Source organism: Gopherus evgoodei, chromosome 5, assembly GCF_007399415.2.
Source record: "Gopherus evgoodei ecotype Sinaloan lineage chromosome 5, rGopEvg1_v1.p, whole genome shotgun sequence".
Taxonomy (NCBI): domain Eukaryota; kingdom Metazoa; phylum Chordata; order Testudines; family Testudinidae; genus Gopherus; species Gopherus evgoodei.
In genome coordinates, this window is record NC_044326.1 from 5511222 (window position 1) to 5527919 (window position 16698).

Sequence of the window (16698 nt, forward strand, 5' to 3'; positions counted from 1 at the left end):
CGAAGAGGCAGTGTAGATGGTGTGTTGCTTATGTTGACTTTACTGGCTTCCACAATGCGCCACTGTGACCGCTATGGTGGACGTTTTCAACCCTGCTGCTCAGCAGCCAGGTACACAGGAAACAGCCCCTCCCGTTAAAGCCCCAGGAACATTTGAATTCCCCTTTCCTGTTTGTTCAGTATGGAGCGGTCACCAGCATGGCTGATCATGGAAACTCAACGTTCCAATATGCAGCCATGGTGACTGAGTGATTAAGGTGTTGGACTTGAAATCCCGTGGGGTTTCCCTGCACAGGTTCAAATTCTGCTCACCGTAAAGGCTGGATTTCAAACACACTCAACGTCCTAAAAATGCTTTGACCTGGAATACAGAGGAGGTGGTGGATCTTATTGGTCTGTGGGGAGAAAAGTCTGTGCAGGCACAGCTCCAGTCCAGCCGTAGTAATGTAGTCATTTATGAAAAGATTGCATGGATTGGGGGCACAAGAGCTACAGCAGGGACACTCAGCAGTGCCACATGAAAATCAAATAGCTTTGGCAGGCATACCAGCAGACCAGGGAGGTGAACAGTTGTTCTGGTTCCTTGCTGCAGATATGCCACTTCTACAATGAGCCTCAGTGATGACCTCACGACCCCCAAGAGCATGGACACCTATGAGGAGTGGGAGTCCCTAGCCATCACAGTCAACACTGAGGAGGAACTCTTGGATGAGGAAGAGGAGAAGGGAAGACAGGTGGGCCAGCAGTGGGCCGGCTCCTGCCAGCCGGGGTCCCAGCTGCCAGCCCCGCTCAGGTCCGAGCCATAGAAACACTGTCCCCTAGACCTGATTATCAGTGATTTCAGCTGTAGTCAAGTATCAGAGGGTAGCCGTGTTAGTCTGGATTTGTAAAAAGCAACAAAGAGTCCCGTGGCACTTTATAGACTAACAGATGTATTGGAGCATAAGCTTTCGTGGATGAATACCCACTTCGTCAGACGCATGTAGTGGTCACTTTACAAAACAAAAGACTATCTATGGAGCCTAATCAGCTCTGTCTTTTAACAGTGGAGAGGGGCAAGCACATATAGTGCTTGTGACTCAGGCAGACCATCAAGCAAAATACCTGTCCCCACTCTCTCTCTTGATGCCCTCAATCAGCACAAGCTAAGTACAGTTCTACTGCCCTTTACGCATACAATAAGAACAACAACATCCCCCCCATCCAAGTGATTTGTAACTAATTCCAGCCAAAATCTATCACTTGGGCAACACAGCTCTGTTTGCAGGATTCCTAAGTTGATTAGGTGTGAATGTAAATACAATCTGGTCCTGAAGCCTTTCCCCCAGCCCTACCTAATCACTAGCTGCCAGGGAGAGCTAATTTAGATTTTGCTTACGAATCATCATTTGACATTAGTAGGCTGGCCAACATCACCAAAATGAATGCACTGACATTGTCATAAAAAACAACAGCTGTATAAGGAAGCTAGTCTATGTTCATACTTTTCAAATCACCAGTAACTGCACACCACACCATAATAACTCTAGCTCAGGAACCAATACATGCAACAAACCTCGATGCCAACTCTGCCCACATATCTACACCAGCGACACCATCACAGGGCCTAACCAGATCAGCCACACCATCACTGGTTCATTCACCTGCACATCCACCAATGTAATATACGCCATCATATGCCAGCAATGCCCCTCTGCTATGTACATCGGCCAAACTGGACAGTCTCTACGGAAAAGGATAAATGGACATAAATCAGACATTAGGAATGGCAATATACAAAAACCTGTAGGAGAGCACTTCAACCTCCCTGGCCACACTACTGCAGACCTTAAGGTGGCCATCCTGCAGCAAAAAAACTTCAGGAACAGACTTCAAAGAGAAACTGCTGAGCTTCAGTTCATCTGCAAATTTGACACCATCAGCTCAGGATTGAACAAAGACTGTGAATGGCTTGCCAACTACAGAACCAGTTTCTCCTCTCTTGGTTTTCACACCTCAACTGCTAGAACAGGGCCTCATCCTCCCTGATTGAACTGACCTCGTTATCTCTAGCTTGCTTGCTAGCATATATATACCTGCCCCTGGAAATTTCCACCACATGCATCTGAAGAAGTGGGTATTCCACGAAAGCTCATGCTCCAAAACATCTGTTAGTCTATAAGGTGCCACAGGATTCTTTGCTGTTTTTACAGATCCAGACTAACATGGCTACCCCTCTGATACTTCCAATCTATTATACTTTTTCAGACACACATATTTTATAATCACTAAATTGTCAACACTGCATGTAACTAGTTCACAAAACTGGGGAGGGGGAGTGTTGGGGAAATTCGGGGTGGGTGGGTGTAGGGATATCCCTGACGGTTACGTTCTTCTGCGATTTTTTGTAAAAATTTTCTGTGGAGAAAAAAAATTGACATTTAATAAAATTTAAAAAATAGTTGCCCCCCCTTGGATTCATCCTGTTAAGAAGTGCCGCCCTGTGGCACCATCATAACACAGGGCGAAGGCAGGCACAGTGTCACTGCCAGGGTGACACTGGGCATTACACAGCCCCCAGGCCGGGTGCACCAAGGCTTTGCAAAGGGGACAGATGCTCATTGGCAAGCACCTGGAAAGGCCGACGCAGGGCCGTCCTTAGGCACAGGCAGAATAGGCAGCCGCGTAGGGCCTCACTCTGCCTGGGGGCACCACTCTGCAGGCAGCCCAGACAGTGTAGAACAGGGCTGCTGGGTCCTAGAGAGAGCCCAATGCAGCACAGTCTGAGGAATGGGATTGGCTGCTGGGGTCTCTGGGAAGGGGAGGGGGTGGGGGTTGGGGAAGGAGCTCACCTGTGAGTGTGACTCTCCCCCCGGCTGAGGTCAGGTGAGGCAGGCTCTGTGGCTCTGGAACCAGTATCCTTTGTTGTCCCCCATAACATCCATTCTTCTCCCCCTGCCCCATGGAACATCCCCTCCTTTCTCCCTCCTCCCCAGGAGCAGCCCTCTCTCTCTCCTCCCTCCCCTCCATCAGGGCTGGGTTGGGTGAGTGTGACGAACTGGGAATGTTCCTAATGTTTTCTCTGAGTACTGTGTTGGTGCCTCAGTGTCCCCATGGCAGTTCTTAAGTATCTGGCAGAGCAAAGGGCCAGTGCACCTAAATGCCTGTCACTCTGTCTCCTAGCAATTGATGGCCTGGGCCCCTCCTCTGCAAAGGTGCCAGCTGAAGGTGTTGGAGACAAAGGGATCAGGTGACCTCATGGCCCGGGAAAGGGGCTGAGCAGAGAGGAGGGACTGGAAGGGGTTGTTAGGCTGGAGCTGGCTGAGGGGAGATGTGCGGGTCTGGCTCACTGCCCCCAGAATGGACCCGGCAGAGGGGTCCGGTTCGCTGTATCTACAAGCTCTGTTTTAGACCCTGTTCCTGTCATCGAATAAACCTCTGTTCTACTGGCTGGCTGAGAGTCACGTCTGACTGCAAAGTGGGGGTGCAGGACCCTGTGGTTTCCCCAGGACCCCGCCTGGGTGGGCTCGCTGTGGGAAGAGCCTGGAGGGGCAGAGGATGCTGAATGCTCCAAGGAGAGACCCAGGAGGTGAAGATAAATGAGCTTCTTGCCCTGAACAAGTCTGCTCCAAGGGAGAGGAGGCTCCCCAAAGTTCTGACTGGCTTGGTGGGGAGCAGTTCCAGAGCATCGCCCGGGGACTCCGTGACAGTGAGGTGCTGCGGGGGAGGGGAGGCTGGCTGCCTGCTGAGGAATGAAAGTGAAAGTAACTCACTTCCTGGGCAGCGAGCCAGGATTGGAGTGTCACACAGGGCTGGGTTGGGGTTAGCCAGATGTGTGAAAAATCAGGACAAGGGGTTGGGGTAGATATCCCTATTTTATAGGGCCATTCCTGATATTTGGGGTCTTTTTCTTATATAGGCTCCTTTTAACACCCCCCCCCCCCGCTTGTCCTGATTTTTCACACTTGCTGTCTGGTCACTCTAAGTGGGGGTAGTTGGTGCCTATATAAGACAAAGCCCCAAATATCAGGACTGGCCCTATAAAGTCAGGACATCTGGATCTGGCCACCCTAGCTGGGGAGCGCCTCTCCCCGGGCTGGCAGCTGCCAGCGATTCGTCTCATCCGGGGGGAGCTGCACAGGGCAAGATGAGCTGCTGTGGCTCCATGGGTGACCTGTCTGAGATCAGATGCTGTGCTAACTTCACCATGGTCCGTAAGGCTGGTGGTGGTGCCCATTGGCGTGTGATTGCACCTGAGGGTTTGCTGCTGCTGTTGCCACTCTGCACCCCAAGAGGTGGATTTTGGGGTCTATTGCAGCTGTTGGACCAGCAGGCTGGGGGGTGAACCAAGCATCAAAGCAGTACTGTGTTGCCATTTAGATTGTCATTTAACAACTTTGTTTGCCAAAAATTCTTGCTAACAATCCTGAATCCAATTTCTATATATATATATATATATATATATTTAAAAATCAATATCTTAGCCAAAAACAGAAAATTAAGTTGTTGACAATTATTAGTGACAGGTTTTGTTTGAGGCAGGGAGTGGGCCAGTTTTCATCAGAGAAACAAAAAATGTTGACTGACTTTCCTATAGCCTGTTACTCCTGATAAGAAGCCTCCAACAACTGTAATATGCTCATCTCCTTACTAGTGTATAAAGCAGGGGTCGGCAACCTATGGCACACGTGTCAAAGGTGGCAGGTGAGCTGATTTTTGATGGTATGCAGCAGCAGGCTGAGCGGCTCAGCCCATCACTGCTCTGGGGTTCCAGCTGCTGCCCTACTGTCAGCTGGGATACCAGCCATCGGCCCCACTCAGCACCTGCTGCTGGCCTGGGGACCCCCAAGGAACCCCAGGCTGGCAGTGGACTGAGCAGGCCAGCTGAACCACTCAACCTGCTGTCAGCCTGGGGTTCCATTCACTCAGCTGGCAGCGGGCTGAGTGGGCTGGTGGCGGGCTGAACAGGGCCGGTGGGGGGTTGTGTGGCTCAGTCTGCTGCCAGTCTGGGGTGCCAGCAGCACTCAGCCTACTGCTACTCCGGGGTTCCGGCTGCCGGCCCCTTGCCAGTCAGGAGCTCAGCTGCCAGCCCCACTCTGCCTCCTGCCAGCCTGGGTGAGCAGAATCCCAGGCTGGTAGCAGGCTGTGGGGGGGTTGGTGGCCGGGATCCTGGCTGGCAGGAGTTGGTGGTCAGAACCCCAGACCAGCAGCGGGCTGAGCAGGGCCTGGGATCCTTGTCTAGGGTTCCAGCCACCAGTTCACTGCTGGTTTGGGGTTTCATTTACTCAGCTGGCAGTGGCCTGAGCAGCACCGGTGGCCAAGACCTCAGATAATAACAATAGTTTATTTATATAATATAGACATAGAGAGAAACCTTCTACAAACATTAAAATGTATTACTGGCACGAGAAACCGTAAATTACAGTGAACTTGGCACACCACTTCTGAAAGGTTGCCGACCCCTGGTATAGAGTGACCATATGTTGTACTAAGATTCTCCTGCTTTTTTTTTTTCCCTGTGAGTCAGTATAACTTTTGCCAGCCCAGAATTTGGGCAGCCAATGTTTTACGTTTTCACAATGTTTTCTCCAACTTTCATAAAGTAAATGAGTTAAAAAGGCCAGAGACACTTCTTTGTGAAGAATCTGTACAGCAGATCATGCCCATAGACGATCCAGAAAAGAAATTTGAGGTTGAATTTTTTAATGTTGTGATGGATAAAGCAGTATCTGCTGTTGATGAAAGGTTTAATACCTTGCAAGTACACCATGAACAGTTTGGATTTTTGTATGACATAACTAAATTCAACGAAATAGGAAAACAAGAGCAACTAATGACAAAGTGCAAGAACCTAGAGAGCCTCCTTAAGCACGGTGATAGTTTTGATTTAAATGGACTTGAAATGTACGAAGAATTGAGTACACTGTCATCAATGTTGCCACATGCAAAATCGGTGATGGACATTGTACAGTTTATTCATACCTGCAAACTTGTTGACATATATCCTAATGTGTACATTGCCACTCGTATTCTCCTGACAATTCCTGTAACAGTAGCATCAGGAGAACGGAGTTTCTCAAAACTAAAGCTCATTAAAAACTATCTCCGCTCTACCATGAGTCAGGAACGCTTAACTGGTCTTGCTATTCTTGCAATCGAACAAGACACGACTTTGTCTTTGTCATACGATGACGTTATTACTGATTTTGCAGCCAAAAAAGCCAGAAAGATTGCTTTTAATTAAAAACAAATATTTGTTTCAATACGTCATATAAATTTCCAATAAATTTTTGATAAATTAAAAAAATATATTATTTGCATCAGTCATATCAGAATTTTTTCTATAGTGCTGCTTCTTTAGTGCTAGTCCATCAGCATTAGTGTGCTTAATTAAGTTAAACTGGTTTTAATAACGTGAATGTGGCAAGTTTTCCAATACTGTAAGCTTATGTTTGTGTTTGTGTTGCTAAGAGCAGATCAGGCACAGGGGCACCAGTTTAATAATCTCGCCTAGGGCAACATAAATCCTAAGGCCGGCTCTGGGCCGACGAGGCTAGCGCCCTGCGCGCAGGACCATCAGCAGGCAAGTAAGACATGGGCACTGCTACTGGATGCTGCTGCCTTTCTTGACATCCGGGCATTTCAACAGCAGCAGCACCAGCCACCGCCGCCTAAGCACCTAGATTGTCTCAGCAGCGCGCGCGCACGCTCAGTCCTTCCTCGGGGAAGGAACCCTCTCGCGCCCTCGCGCGCGCGCCCAACGGCTCTTCCTCGCTCTCTTTCCTCAACGGCCGCCGCCGCCGCTCGCGCCGCTAGTCCCCGCCCTTCCCTTCCTCCGAGCGAGTCCCTAACAACGGGCTGGGGAGGTGGCTGCGCATGCGCAGCTGGTTGCCGCCTCCTTGCCTCTGTGTGGCCCTAGCAGCGGGCCGCTGCGTGAGGGGAGACGGAGCAGCATGGAGCTGGACGAGGAGCGGCCGGGACAGGCTCCTGTGAGTACCCGGGGTGCCAGGCTTGGCCACCTCAGGGCCCTGCTGGCCTGGGGCAGGGCAGTGGTCTCTGGGCTGGGGGCCGTGGCTTGGGGGGGGGCTGCACACAACACAACACAACACAACACACATCCGCCAGCGTCGCTGCCGTCCATCACCTGGAAGCGCTTGTCTCCCCTCCCCCCCCCATTCCTATGTGACAGGGCATCCTATAGCGCCTCTGACCTGAGCACTGGCCTCATGCTGCCCCCCGCTCAGCGAGGCTGCTGGGAGCTGGGCCGCTGTGGGGGCGTGGCGCCTCCCGGCCCAGCACGAGGCGGCGGGCTCCCTGGTGGTGCCCAGATGCCCTGCTGATGGGCCTGTGGGAAGTGTGGCACCCGCAGCCTTAAGGCGGGTGGATCAGGGAGGCCGTCCTTGCAACAGCATTATAACCAGTAGTCGCAGCATGGCCAAAATGCAACTGCTGGTTTTGGGCACCTCCGTCTTTGGGCACCCAACTTGCGATTTCGGAGGCCTGGTTTCCAGAGGTGCAGAGCACCCACGACTCAAGCTGAAGTCAGTGGGGTTCAGAACTGCAGCAAATTGGGCCTGAGGTGTCTCAGATTGGGCACCCATAATCAATAGGTGCTGTTGGAAACTTCAGCGTGTATGTATGTGGATGGGTACATCCACTTTTATTACTGTATGAGATTGTTATTGGATAGAAACTTACACTGCAAAGAAAAAATTTAAATGACACCTTAGGTTGCTGCAACCCAAAAAACTTTTAAAAATCTAATTTGCTTTTGACTGTCATGGTATTTTACATTTGATGTTCCTTTCAGCTTGGTCAAGGAAAATAGATATGTGAATTTCACTTTCTGTCTCTCGTGCACTTAAAAGGAACACGTAGGGCCCTGTTCTGCAAAGCAGTCAAAAATTTATGCACCCGAGTAGTTGCATGCCTGTGGATTCTGCAGGGTGATGTTTAAGTAGAGTGACCAGATGTCCCGATTTTATGGGGATAGTCCCGATTTTGGGGACTTTTTCTTATTTAGGGTCCTATTACCCTCCACCCCATCCCAATTTTTCACATTTGCTGTCTGGTCACCCTATGTTTAAGTTCTGAAGAAAACATTTTTCTCTTAATATTTGGTTTTGTAACTTTTTAAAAACAGAATCCAAATTTGGATCCTAAGGTATCTGACCAATGTCCCTTTAATTTTAATCCCAGTGTAAACTTTGGGTCTGGGGGAGAGAGGAATGAGCATTTGCCTAAAGAAAGAGGACAACTAGGGTAGGATGCAAAGCATTATTTTTTAATTTAAGTGTGAGTGATATAAATAAACTGAATAAGTTATAGGCTTGTTTGATTGTGTAAAAAGGACAATGAACTCCAGGCATGTCAGTATTTATTGTTGGAGTTATGATTTGAAAGACAAGCAATTGGAGGCTCTTTGAATGGGAGTAAAAATAACCAGCTATATCGGTCTGTCTGAAACAGGTAGTTTTAAAGTTGTAGGCAGTTTCTTTTATTGTTTGCTTGTATCTGGAACAAGCAGAGATAAAATAGGTAAATTATTGGTTCTGGTTACCCACTGTTAACTGCCACAGTCCTACAGTATATACCAGTGATTAGCAGTAAGTTTCTAGAAAACTATAGGTAATCTTCTAAAAGTAGAGATCAGAATGCTTCAGCTTGGATTAATACAGCAGCAGTCCATTTTCTAGAGTGAGAGCTCAGTGCTAAACCTAGAGTGAAATGCAGGGTCCATTTATTCAGAACTCCTTATTCAGTCAACGTGGTTTTTTTTTTTTTCTCTCTTTTAAAGTTAGTACGTTTGGAAATCAGTGAGTATGGAGCACTGAATAAACCTTCTGGTCATACTTTGAGCATCAGTGTATTAAAGCAGTCAGCCATAGACAACCACAGAGTGAAGTAGATCGGGGTCTGGCAAAGAACACAGGCCAGTAAAGATAGGCAAAATTGTTGTGGGGCAGAAATATGTAACTTTTCACCTGTTACTTTGGGAGCCTTCCCTAAACTATTCCTCCTAGAATGCACAGTGGGTTGTAATCTTAACTGTGGAAGTACTGCTGCCACATATTTTTCTTTTAAGACGTGAAATGATGCTCTTACAGCAGTTAGAGCAGGGTTTGTCAAACGGGGTTGCCGCTTGTGGAGGGAAAGCGCCGGGCGGGCCCGGCCGCTGTGTTTACCTTCCCCGTCCGCAGGTCCGGCCGATCGTGGCTCCCACTGGCTGTGGATCGCTGCTCCGGGCCAATGGGAGCTGCTGGAAGCGGCAGCCAGTAAGTTCCTCGGCCCGCGTCGCTTCCAACAGCTCCCACTGGCCCGGAGCAGCGATCCGCGGCCAGTGGGAGCCACGATCGGCCAGACCTGTGGACGGGGCAGGTAAACACACTGGCCCGGCCCGCCGGGGGCTTTCCCTACACAAGCGGTGACCCCTGTTTGAGAAACCCTGAGTTAGAATGTCAGTGTATATTGTGTATATTTCTGGCACTGAATAAATATTTAGTATATGTGTTAAGGGCATGCTGACTGTGGCTTAATACATTACGAATTATCTGTTTCACTTGAGACATGATACAGGGACCTTGAGTTAATTGATTAATTGACAGCTCTAATAATAATATTTCACAATTTATGTAATGCTTAAGCCACTTGTTGGCCATAGTCTTCAGGCCATAAACAAAGGGGAAAGAGAACTAACTCATATACATAAATACTTAATAAAAAAACAACAACCTTGTTTAAGCAGTGTCTCCTAACATCTCTGAGTATAAAGAACAGTGTTCACTATGATTCTGTTTGCTGCTTTGTGAAGTTACTGTATCAAGAGGTTAGGAGCTGTGCTGATGGGTTATTTAGAGCAGCAGTTCTCAAATTTTGGGGCGGACCACTCAAGAAAGGTGCAGGAATGTGTGAAGGGAGATGTGAGCTGTGTGCCTTTCTTTTTTTTTTTTTTTTTTTTAAAAGCTCTGGTTGTCAGCCCTGGATGACTGGGGCTCATGCAGAATGGCCATGCACACCCAGGAGGTGGGGATAAAGGCGACAGCCAACGACCCACTGCCTTGGGGCTGACAGCCGGAGCCCCGCCACCCAGGCTACCCCCATGCCCAGTCCATTACCTGGAGGCAGCAGGGCTCTGGCTGTCAGCCCCAGGGGGCAGCAGCAGCACAGAAGTATGGGTGGCAATGGGGCACTAAGTCGTCTGTGAAAAGTGATATTGACAAATATCACTTTTCACATTACCACCCTTATTTTTGTACTGCTGCGTTACACTGCAGTGCAGCCATGTAGGTGGAAGCAAAGTAATTTCTCTGCATGTGTATATAATCTGCATAATTTTGGATGAAAGGTATCCCTGGGAAGCTGACTGCTAGCAGGCCTTTAGCACCTATTACCAGAGAGGATAGGTAAAGCACTTTTGTAAAGATTTGATTTAAACATTTATTTTAAGTTTAATTATAAATATATATAAATTCATAACATATTACCATAACCTATAACAAATTTAAAAAAAAGTCAAGCTATTTTCAGTAATAAATGGTATAAAAGTGCAACTAACTTCTTCTTTTACCCCAAAGGACAGTTATTAGCATAGAATCATAGAATATTAGGGTTGGAAGAGACCTCAGGAGGTCATCTAGTCCAATCCCCTGCTCAAAGCAGGACCAATACCAACTAAATCATCCCAGCCAAGGCTTTGTCAAGCCGGACCTTAAAAACCTCTAAGGATGGAGATTCCACCACTTCCCTAGGTAACCCATTCCAGTGCTTCACCACTCTCTTAGTGAAACAGTATTTCCTAGTATTCAGCCTAGACCTCCTCCACTGCAACTTGAGACCACTGCTTCTTGTTCTGTCATCTGCCACCACTGAGAACAGCCTAGCTCCATCCTTTTTGGACCCCCTCTTCAGATAGTTGAAGGCTGCCATCAAGAGACTGCCAAACAAGGTTTTTTCCCCCCTTCTAAATATTCTCTCCAGCTAAAGGGAAACACTATCTTTGTAGTCTTCTGGAAGAGGAGAGATGACTCCTGACAAACTGCCTGCAACTTGATGAGGGCCCTCATCCTTCCTCAGTCTTCTGAGGCCTGTTTGCCACCCCTATATTTTCTTGAGTTAACAGTTGCCTGCTCCTTCATGTTCATTCTTCAGAAAGGGGCTGTTCTCCCCTATCCACAAAGATCTTTTTCCTATAGCAGTGGGATTCTGACCTAGTCTACTACTTAAATTAGATCCATGCTCAAGGGTGTGAAAACTTTTGCACCCTGAGTGCTGTGGTTAGGTTGACCTAACCCCTGATGTAGATGCAGCTTCTGTTGATCTAGCTCAGGGGTTGGCAACCTATGGCATGCGTGCCACAGACGGCACGTAAGCCAATTTTTAATGGCATGCTGGAGCCTGCCCGGACTCCAGCATGCCATTAAAAATCCTGCCCAGCCTCACCCGCTCTCCTCTGCTCTCTGCTCCCTGTGTGGGAGCAGGGAGCAGAAGCATAGCCGTGCGCACGGGGTGGGCAAATGGCCCCACTCTCCCGGCATGGCAAGCTGCAGGGTCCGTGCTTCCGGGTCGGATTGCCGGCCGAGCGCAGCAAGCTGCCGGCCCCACCCCCACCTTCTCTCCTCCCCTGGAGTCCTGCTTCCGCGTGCAGCACTCTGGGGGTTGGGGCTGTGTATTCCCACGGGGCAGAGTTTGACTCTGCAGGGAGGCAGACATGCTCCCTGCTCAATCGGAGCTCTGCCGCCGCCGTGCGCAGCGCTCTGAGGGGCGGGGCTGTGCTCTCCGGTGGAGCAGTGTGTCTGGCTCTGCGTGGAGCCTAAAGGTAAAGGACCCAGGGCTGGGAGGGTTGGATGGGGGCAGTCAGGGGGCAGGGAGCAGGGTGGGTTGGATGGGGAGGTGGGGTCCCGGGGGGGGTTAGGGGCGGGGGTCTCTGGAGGGGGCAGTCAGGGAACAGGGGGAGTTGGATGGGGCATGGGAGTCCTGGGGTTTGTGAGGGGGCAGGGGGTGGATAGGGGTCAGGGCAGTCAGGGGAGGGAGCAAGGAGGGTCCAAGGGGGGCAGTTAGGCTGGGGGGGTCTCTGGAGGGGGTGGTCAGGGGACAAGGAGCTGGGGGGGTTGTATGAGTTGGGAGTTCTGGGGGTCTTGTCAGGGGGCGGGGAGTGGTTGGATAGGCATGGGAGCCCCGGGGGTCTGGCTGGGGACGGGGGTGTCGATAAGGGTCGGGGCAGTCAGGGGCCAGGTAGGGGATAGGGTCCAGTCTGAGGACAAGGAACAGGGAGGCTTAGATAATGGGTGGGGTCCTGGGGGGCAGTTGAGGGCAGAGGTCCCAGGACAGGATAGTCAGTGGACAAGGAGCAGTGGGGTTGGGAGTTCTTAGGGGGGCAGTCACCCAGCCCTCTCCCCTGAGCCCTGACCCCCCCACACACCACGCCCTCTGCCCTGAGCCCCGCACAATCCCCAGGCCCCTGCCCTGAGCCCTGTACCTTTCTCATACACACCCAGCCCTCTGTTTGACTCCTTCATTTCCCCCCCCCCACAACCCTAGTCCTAACACCGGCACCCGCACCCATACCCAGCCCCCCCTTTGCCCTGACACCTATACCCCCCCACATACCCAGCGCCCAGCCCTCACTCCAGCCCCTGGGTCCCGGCCCCACACAGCCTGCTGTTGGTCTTGGGTTCTGGCTGACGGATCTTTGCCAGCCAGGGTCCTGGCCGCAGGCCTTGCTCAGCCCTCCGTCAGCCTAGGTGAACAGAAACCCAGACCAGCAGCGGGCTGAGTGGGTTGGCAGCGTAAGATCAACATTTTAATTTCATTTTAAAGGAAGCTTCTTAAACATTTTGAAAGCCTTGTTTATTTTACAATACAACACTGGTTTAGTTATATAATACACAGACTTATAGAGAGAGACCTTCTAAAAAACATTAAAATGTATTACCGGCATCCAAAGCCATAAATTAGAGTGAATAAATGAAGACTCGGCACACCACTTCTGAAAGGTTGCCAACCCCTGATCTAGCTATTGCCTCTTGGAGAAGTGAGTTTATTAAAGTGAGAGAAAAATCCCTTTCGTTGATGTAGGATGTGTCTACAGTATAACCCTGTGGCAGCACAGATGCACTGCTGTGCTGTAGTGTAGACATACCGTCTGACTCCATGTGGTGTGAGTTCTGTACTGCACTACTATATATATGCAGGTTTTCCCAGATCACTGCCTATCTGCTCTTCCCTATTGAGCAGGATTTTCCACAGCCTAGCCATAGCTGAAGCATATTTAGAAAGTTTACTCAAATTCTTGATTATGTCAACTTTTAATTTTTTTTTAAAGCATTAAATAGAGTTAGTAGTTTTATGCTCAGATCTAAATGGGCTTCTTTTTAAACTGCAAACTTCTGATAGGTTTAGTCCTCATTGAGGACAAGTTTATGATGTGTACTACAAATTGAAATCATATAAATGGAAATGAAACACATTGATTCAGTGATCACACATTCAAAAAACATACATGCAGGGTGTCTATTTGAATTGAATTAAACATGAAAAGATATGGGCATGTGTAGGGATTGCAGGATTGGTCCCTCCCTGTATTTGTGTTCAAATCTGACACTGTACATACATATATATTTGCAGTAAATGCTCAAAATTTGCATTTATCTGAATGTGATTGTGTTTGTGGTTTCACAATTAATATGTCCTTACATAGTACATGAATTCATTCTTTTCTCCCTCCCCCAGGCCTAAGGAAATAAAACACAAAATATTACATGAATGCATTATTTCATTATAATAAAGCATAAAATTAATCCCATCTGCAGTAATGCAATATTTTACCTAAATCAAGGGACATACTTCCATAATTTATAGGAATGATAACTTTGGATTTTTAGATGTATGTGGTTTAAAAATCCAACCATAGCACTATGCATTTAATAAAGGCAAACTAAATTGAGTTCTTTTAGAGTCTTTCCTGATTTTTTTGATGTTCTGGGAGATGCACTTGTTTACTGTTTGAAATTTGAACACTTCACCTGGGAACTGCATTCTGGCTAGGTCCCTATAGCTTTCTCTCTTTGTTGTGCTCATTTCTGTTTGTGATTCATTCAGTAGACTCTGATTCAGGACAAGGATATATACAGTTTGTTTTATTACCTAACCTAATTTAAATTGTTTCCCTGGTGCTATTTTTCCTTTTACAAATCTAGTGGACACTAAAGATTTCCAACAGAAGTTACTCTCCTTAGCGTTGCATCCGAGGGTGCTAATGGAGTTGGCGGATGTGATTGCAGAGCCATTGGCCATTATCTTTGAAAACTCATGGTGATCGGGGGAGGTCCCAGATGACTGGAAAAAGGCAAATGTAGTGCCCATCTTTAAAAAAAAGGAAGGAGGAGGATCCGGGGAACTACAGGCCAGTCAGCCACACCTCAGTCCCTGGAAAAATCATGGAGCAGGTCCTCAAGGAATCAATTCTGAAGCATTTAGAGGAGAGGAAAGTGATCAGGAACAGTCAGCATGGATTCACCAAGGGCAGATCATGCCTGACTAATCTAATTGCCTTCTATGAAGAGATTACAGGCCTCCGTGCCCCTTCACCATGAGCCAGCTGGACGACTGCGCCAAGAAAACACCTATACATGCTCGTGCTCTACACCCTTCACTTCCTCACACTCGCATCCTGACCCAACAGAAAGTGGCGGGACCTCCTGCCACCTTTCGAGGGTGAGGCACCCTAGTGGGCCAGCCTATATTATCCCCTGTGAGCCTCAGGACCAGGGTAGATCAGTTGGCAGCTCCTTCATGGGGGCATGAGCATGGGCATGTATCTGGCGCGGTTTACTCGTGTCCCAGACACCTACCCCTTCTGTGGCGTGAGGGAGACCCCGGCACACGTTTACCTGGAGTGCGCCAGGTTGCAGCCCCTATTCTGGCTCCTCTTAGACATCCTGTTACGTTTTTGGTTGCACTTTTCCCATCACCTTCTTATTTATGCACTCCCTATTCATGGCCCCACGAAGTCACAGGACCTCCTAGTCAGCCTCCTCCTAGCCCTGGCTAAAATGGCCATCTATAAAACCAGGGCGAGTAGGTTGGCCGATGGGGTCTCCTGTGACTGTGGTACTTATTTCCAATCCTCCGTCCAGAGTTCCTCTGGGCGGCATCCACTGGTTCCCTTGACGCCTTCGAGGAGCAGTGGGTGCTGTCCGGGGTTCTCTGCTCGGTGTACCAGTCAGGTTCCCTTAGTTTGATCCTTTGACCACACTCCTGTTGCTGGTATTTCATTAGTTGTCTCCTGGAATCATTTGGTTTCCAGGCCCAGGCAGTAAGCGGGCACTTCCTGGGTCCCAGTAGGATGAGGCAATAACTGGGTCTGTGGAGGAGGGGAAAGCAGTGGATGTGTTGTTCCTTGACTTTAGCAAAGCTTTTGTTACGGTCTCCCACAGTATTCTTGCCTGCAAGTTTAAAGTAGTATGGGCTGGATGAATGGACTATAAGGTGGATAGAAAGCTGGTTAGGTCATCGCACTCAATGCATAGTGATCAATGGTTCCATGTCTAGTTGGCAGCCGATATCAAGCGGAGTGCCCCAAGGGTCGGTCCTGGGGCCGGTTTTGTTCAATATCTTCATTAATGATCTGGAGGATGGTGTGAACTGCAGTCTCAGCAAGTTTGCAGATGACACTACACTGGGAGGAGGGGTAGATACACTGGAGGGTAGGGATAGGATACAGAAGGACCTAGACAAATTAGAGGATTGGGCCAAAAGAAGCCTGATGAGGTTCAGCAAGGACAAGTGCAGAGTCCCACACTTAGGATGGAAGAATCCCATGCACTGCTACAGACTGGGGACCGAATGGCTAAGCCGCAGTGCTGCAGAAAAGGACCGAGGGGTTACAGTGGATGAGAAGCTGGATATGAGTTGACAGTGTGCCCTTGTTACCAAGAAGGCTAGTGGCATTTTGGTGTGTATAAGTAGGGGCATTGCCAGCAGATCAAGGGATGTGATCATTCCCCTCTATTTGACAGTGGTGAGGCCTCTTCTGGAGTACTGTGTCCAATTTTGGGCCCCACACTACAAGAAGGATGTGGAAAAATTGGAAAGAGTCCAGCGTAGGACAACAAAAATGATTAGGGGGCTGCAGCACATGACTTATGAGGAAAGGCTGAAGGAACTGGGATGGTTTAGTCTGCAGAAGAGAGGAATGAGGGGGGATTTAATGGCTGCTTTCAACTACCTGAAAGAGGTTTCCAAAGAGGATGGATCTAGACTTTTCTCAGTGGTACCAGATGATAGAAGGAGGAATAATGGTCTCAAGTTGCAATGGGGGAGGTTTAGGTTGGATATTAGGGAAACCTTTTTCACTAGGAGGGTGGTGAAAAACTGGAATGGGTTACCTAGGGAAGTGGTGGAATCTCCTTCCTTATAGGTTTTTAAGGTCAGGCTTGACAAAGCCCTGGCTGGGATGATTTAGTTGGGAATTGTTCTTGCTTTGAGCAGGGGGTTGGACTAGATAATCTCCTGAGGTCCCTTCCAACCCTGATATTCTATGATTCTAATCATCACAGATGTGATGAGGTAGTTAAGTTACTCAGCCCTTGCTTTTTTTCCTCAATGTATATTTAGTGGAGAGAACTGGAAATCATGAAAACTTGACAGTTTTTCTTCTCCACACTTGATCTGAACGAACCCTCAGATGATTATTCTAGTCTAAATTTATTTTCTGCCTGTA

General features: G+C 48.7%; 1 protein-coding gene across 7 annotated transcripts in view; it reads left to right on the forward strand.

The window, feature by feature from the left end:
• The first annotated feature begins 6804 nt into the window (after positions 1-6804).
• Positions 6805-16698, forward strand: part of ALMS1 (ALMS1 centrosome and basal body associated protein) — a 145034-nt gene continuing 135140 nt past the window's right edge. For 3 of the 7 annotated variants that reach the window (XM_030563827.1, XM_030563832.1, XM_030563829.1), the window contains exon 1: positions 6809-6967. In XM_030563827.1, the coding sequence (XP_030419687.1) occupies positions 6932-6967 (36 nt within the window). In that variant the 5' untranslated portion in view covers positions 6809-6931. Of the gene's footprint in view, positions 6968-16698 lie in introns of all 7 variants that reach the window. The other 4 variants (XM_030563826.1, XM_030563828.1, XM_030563831.1 and 1 more) reach the window with 2 other exon arrangements.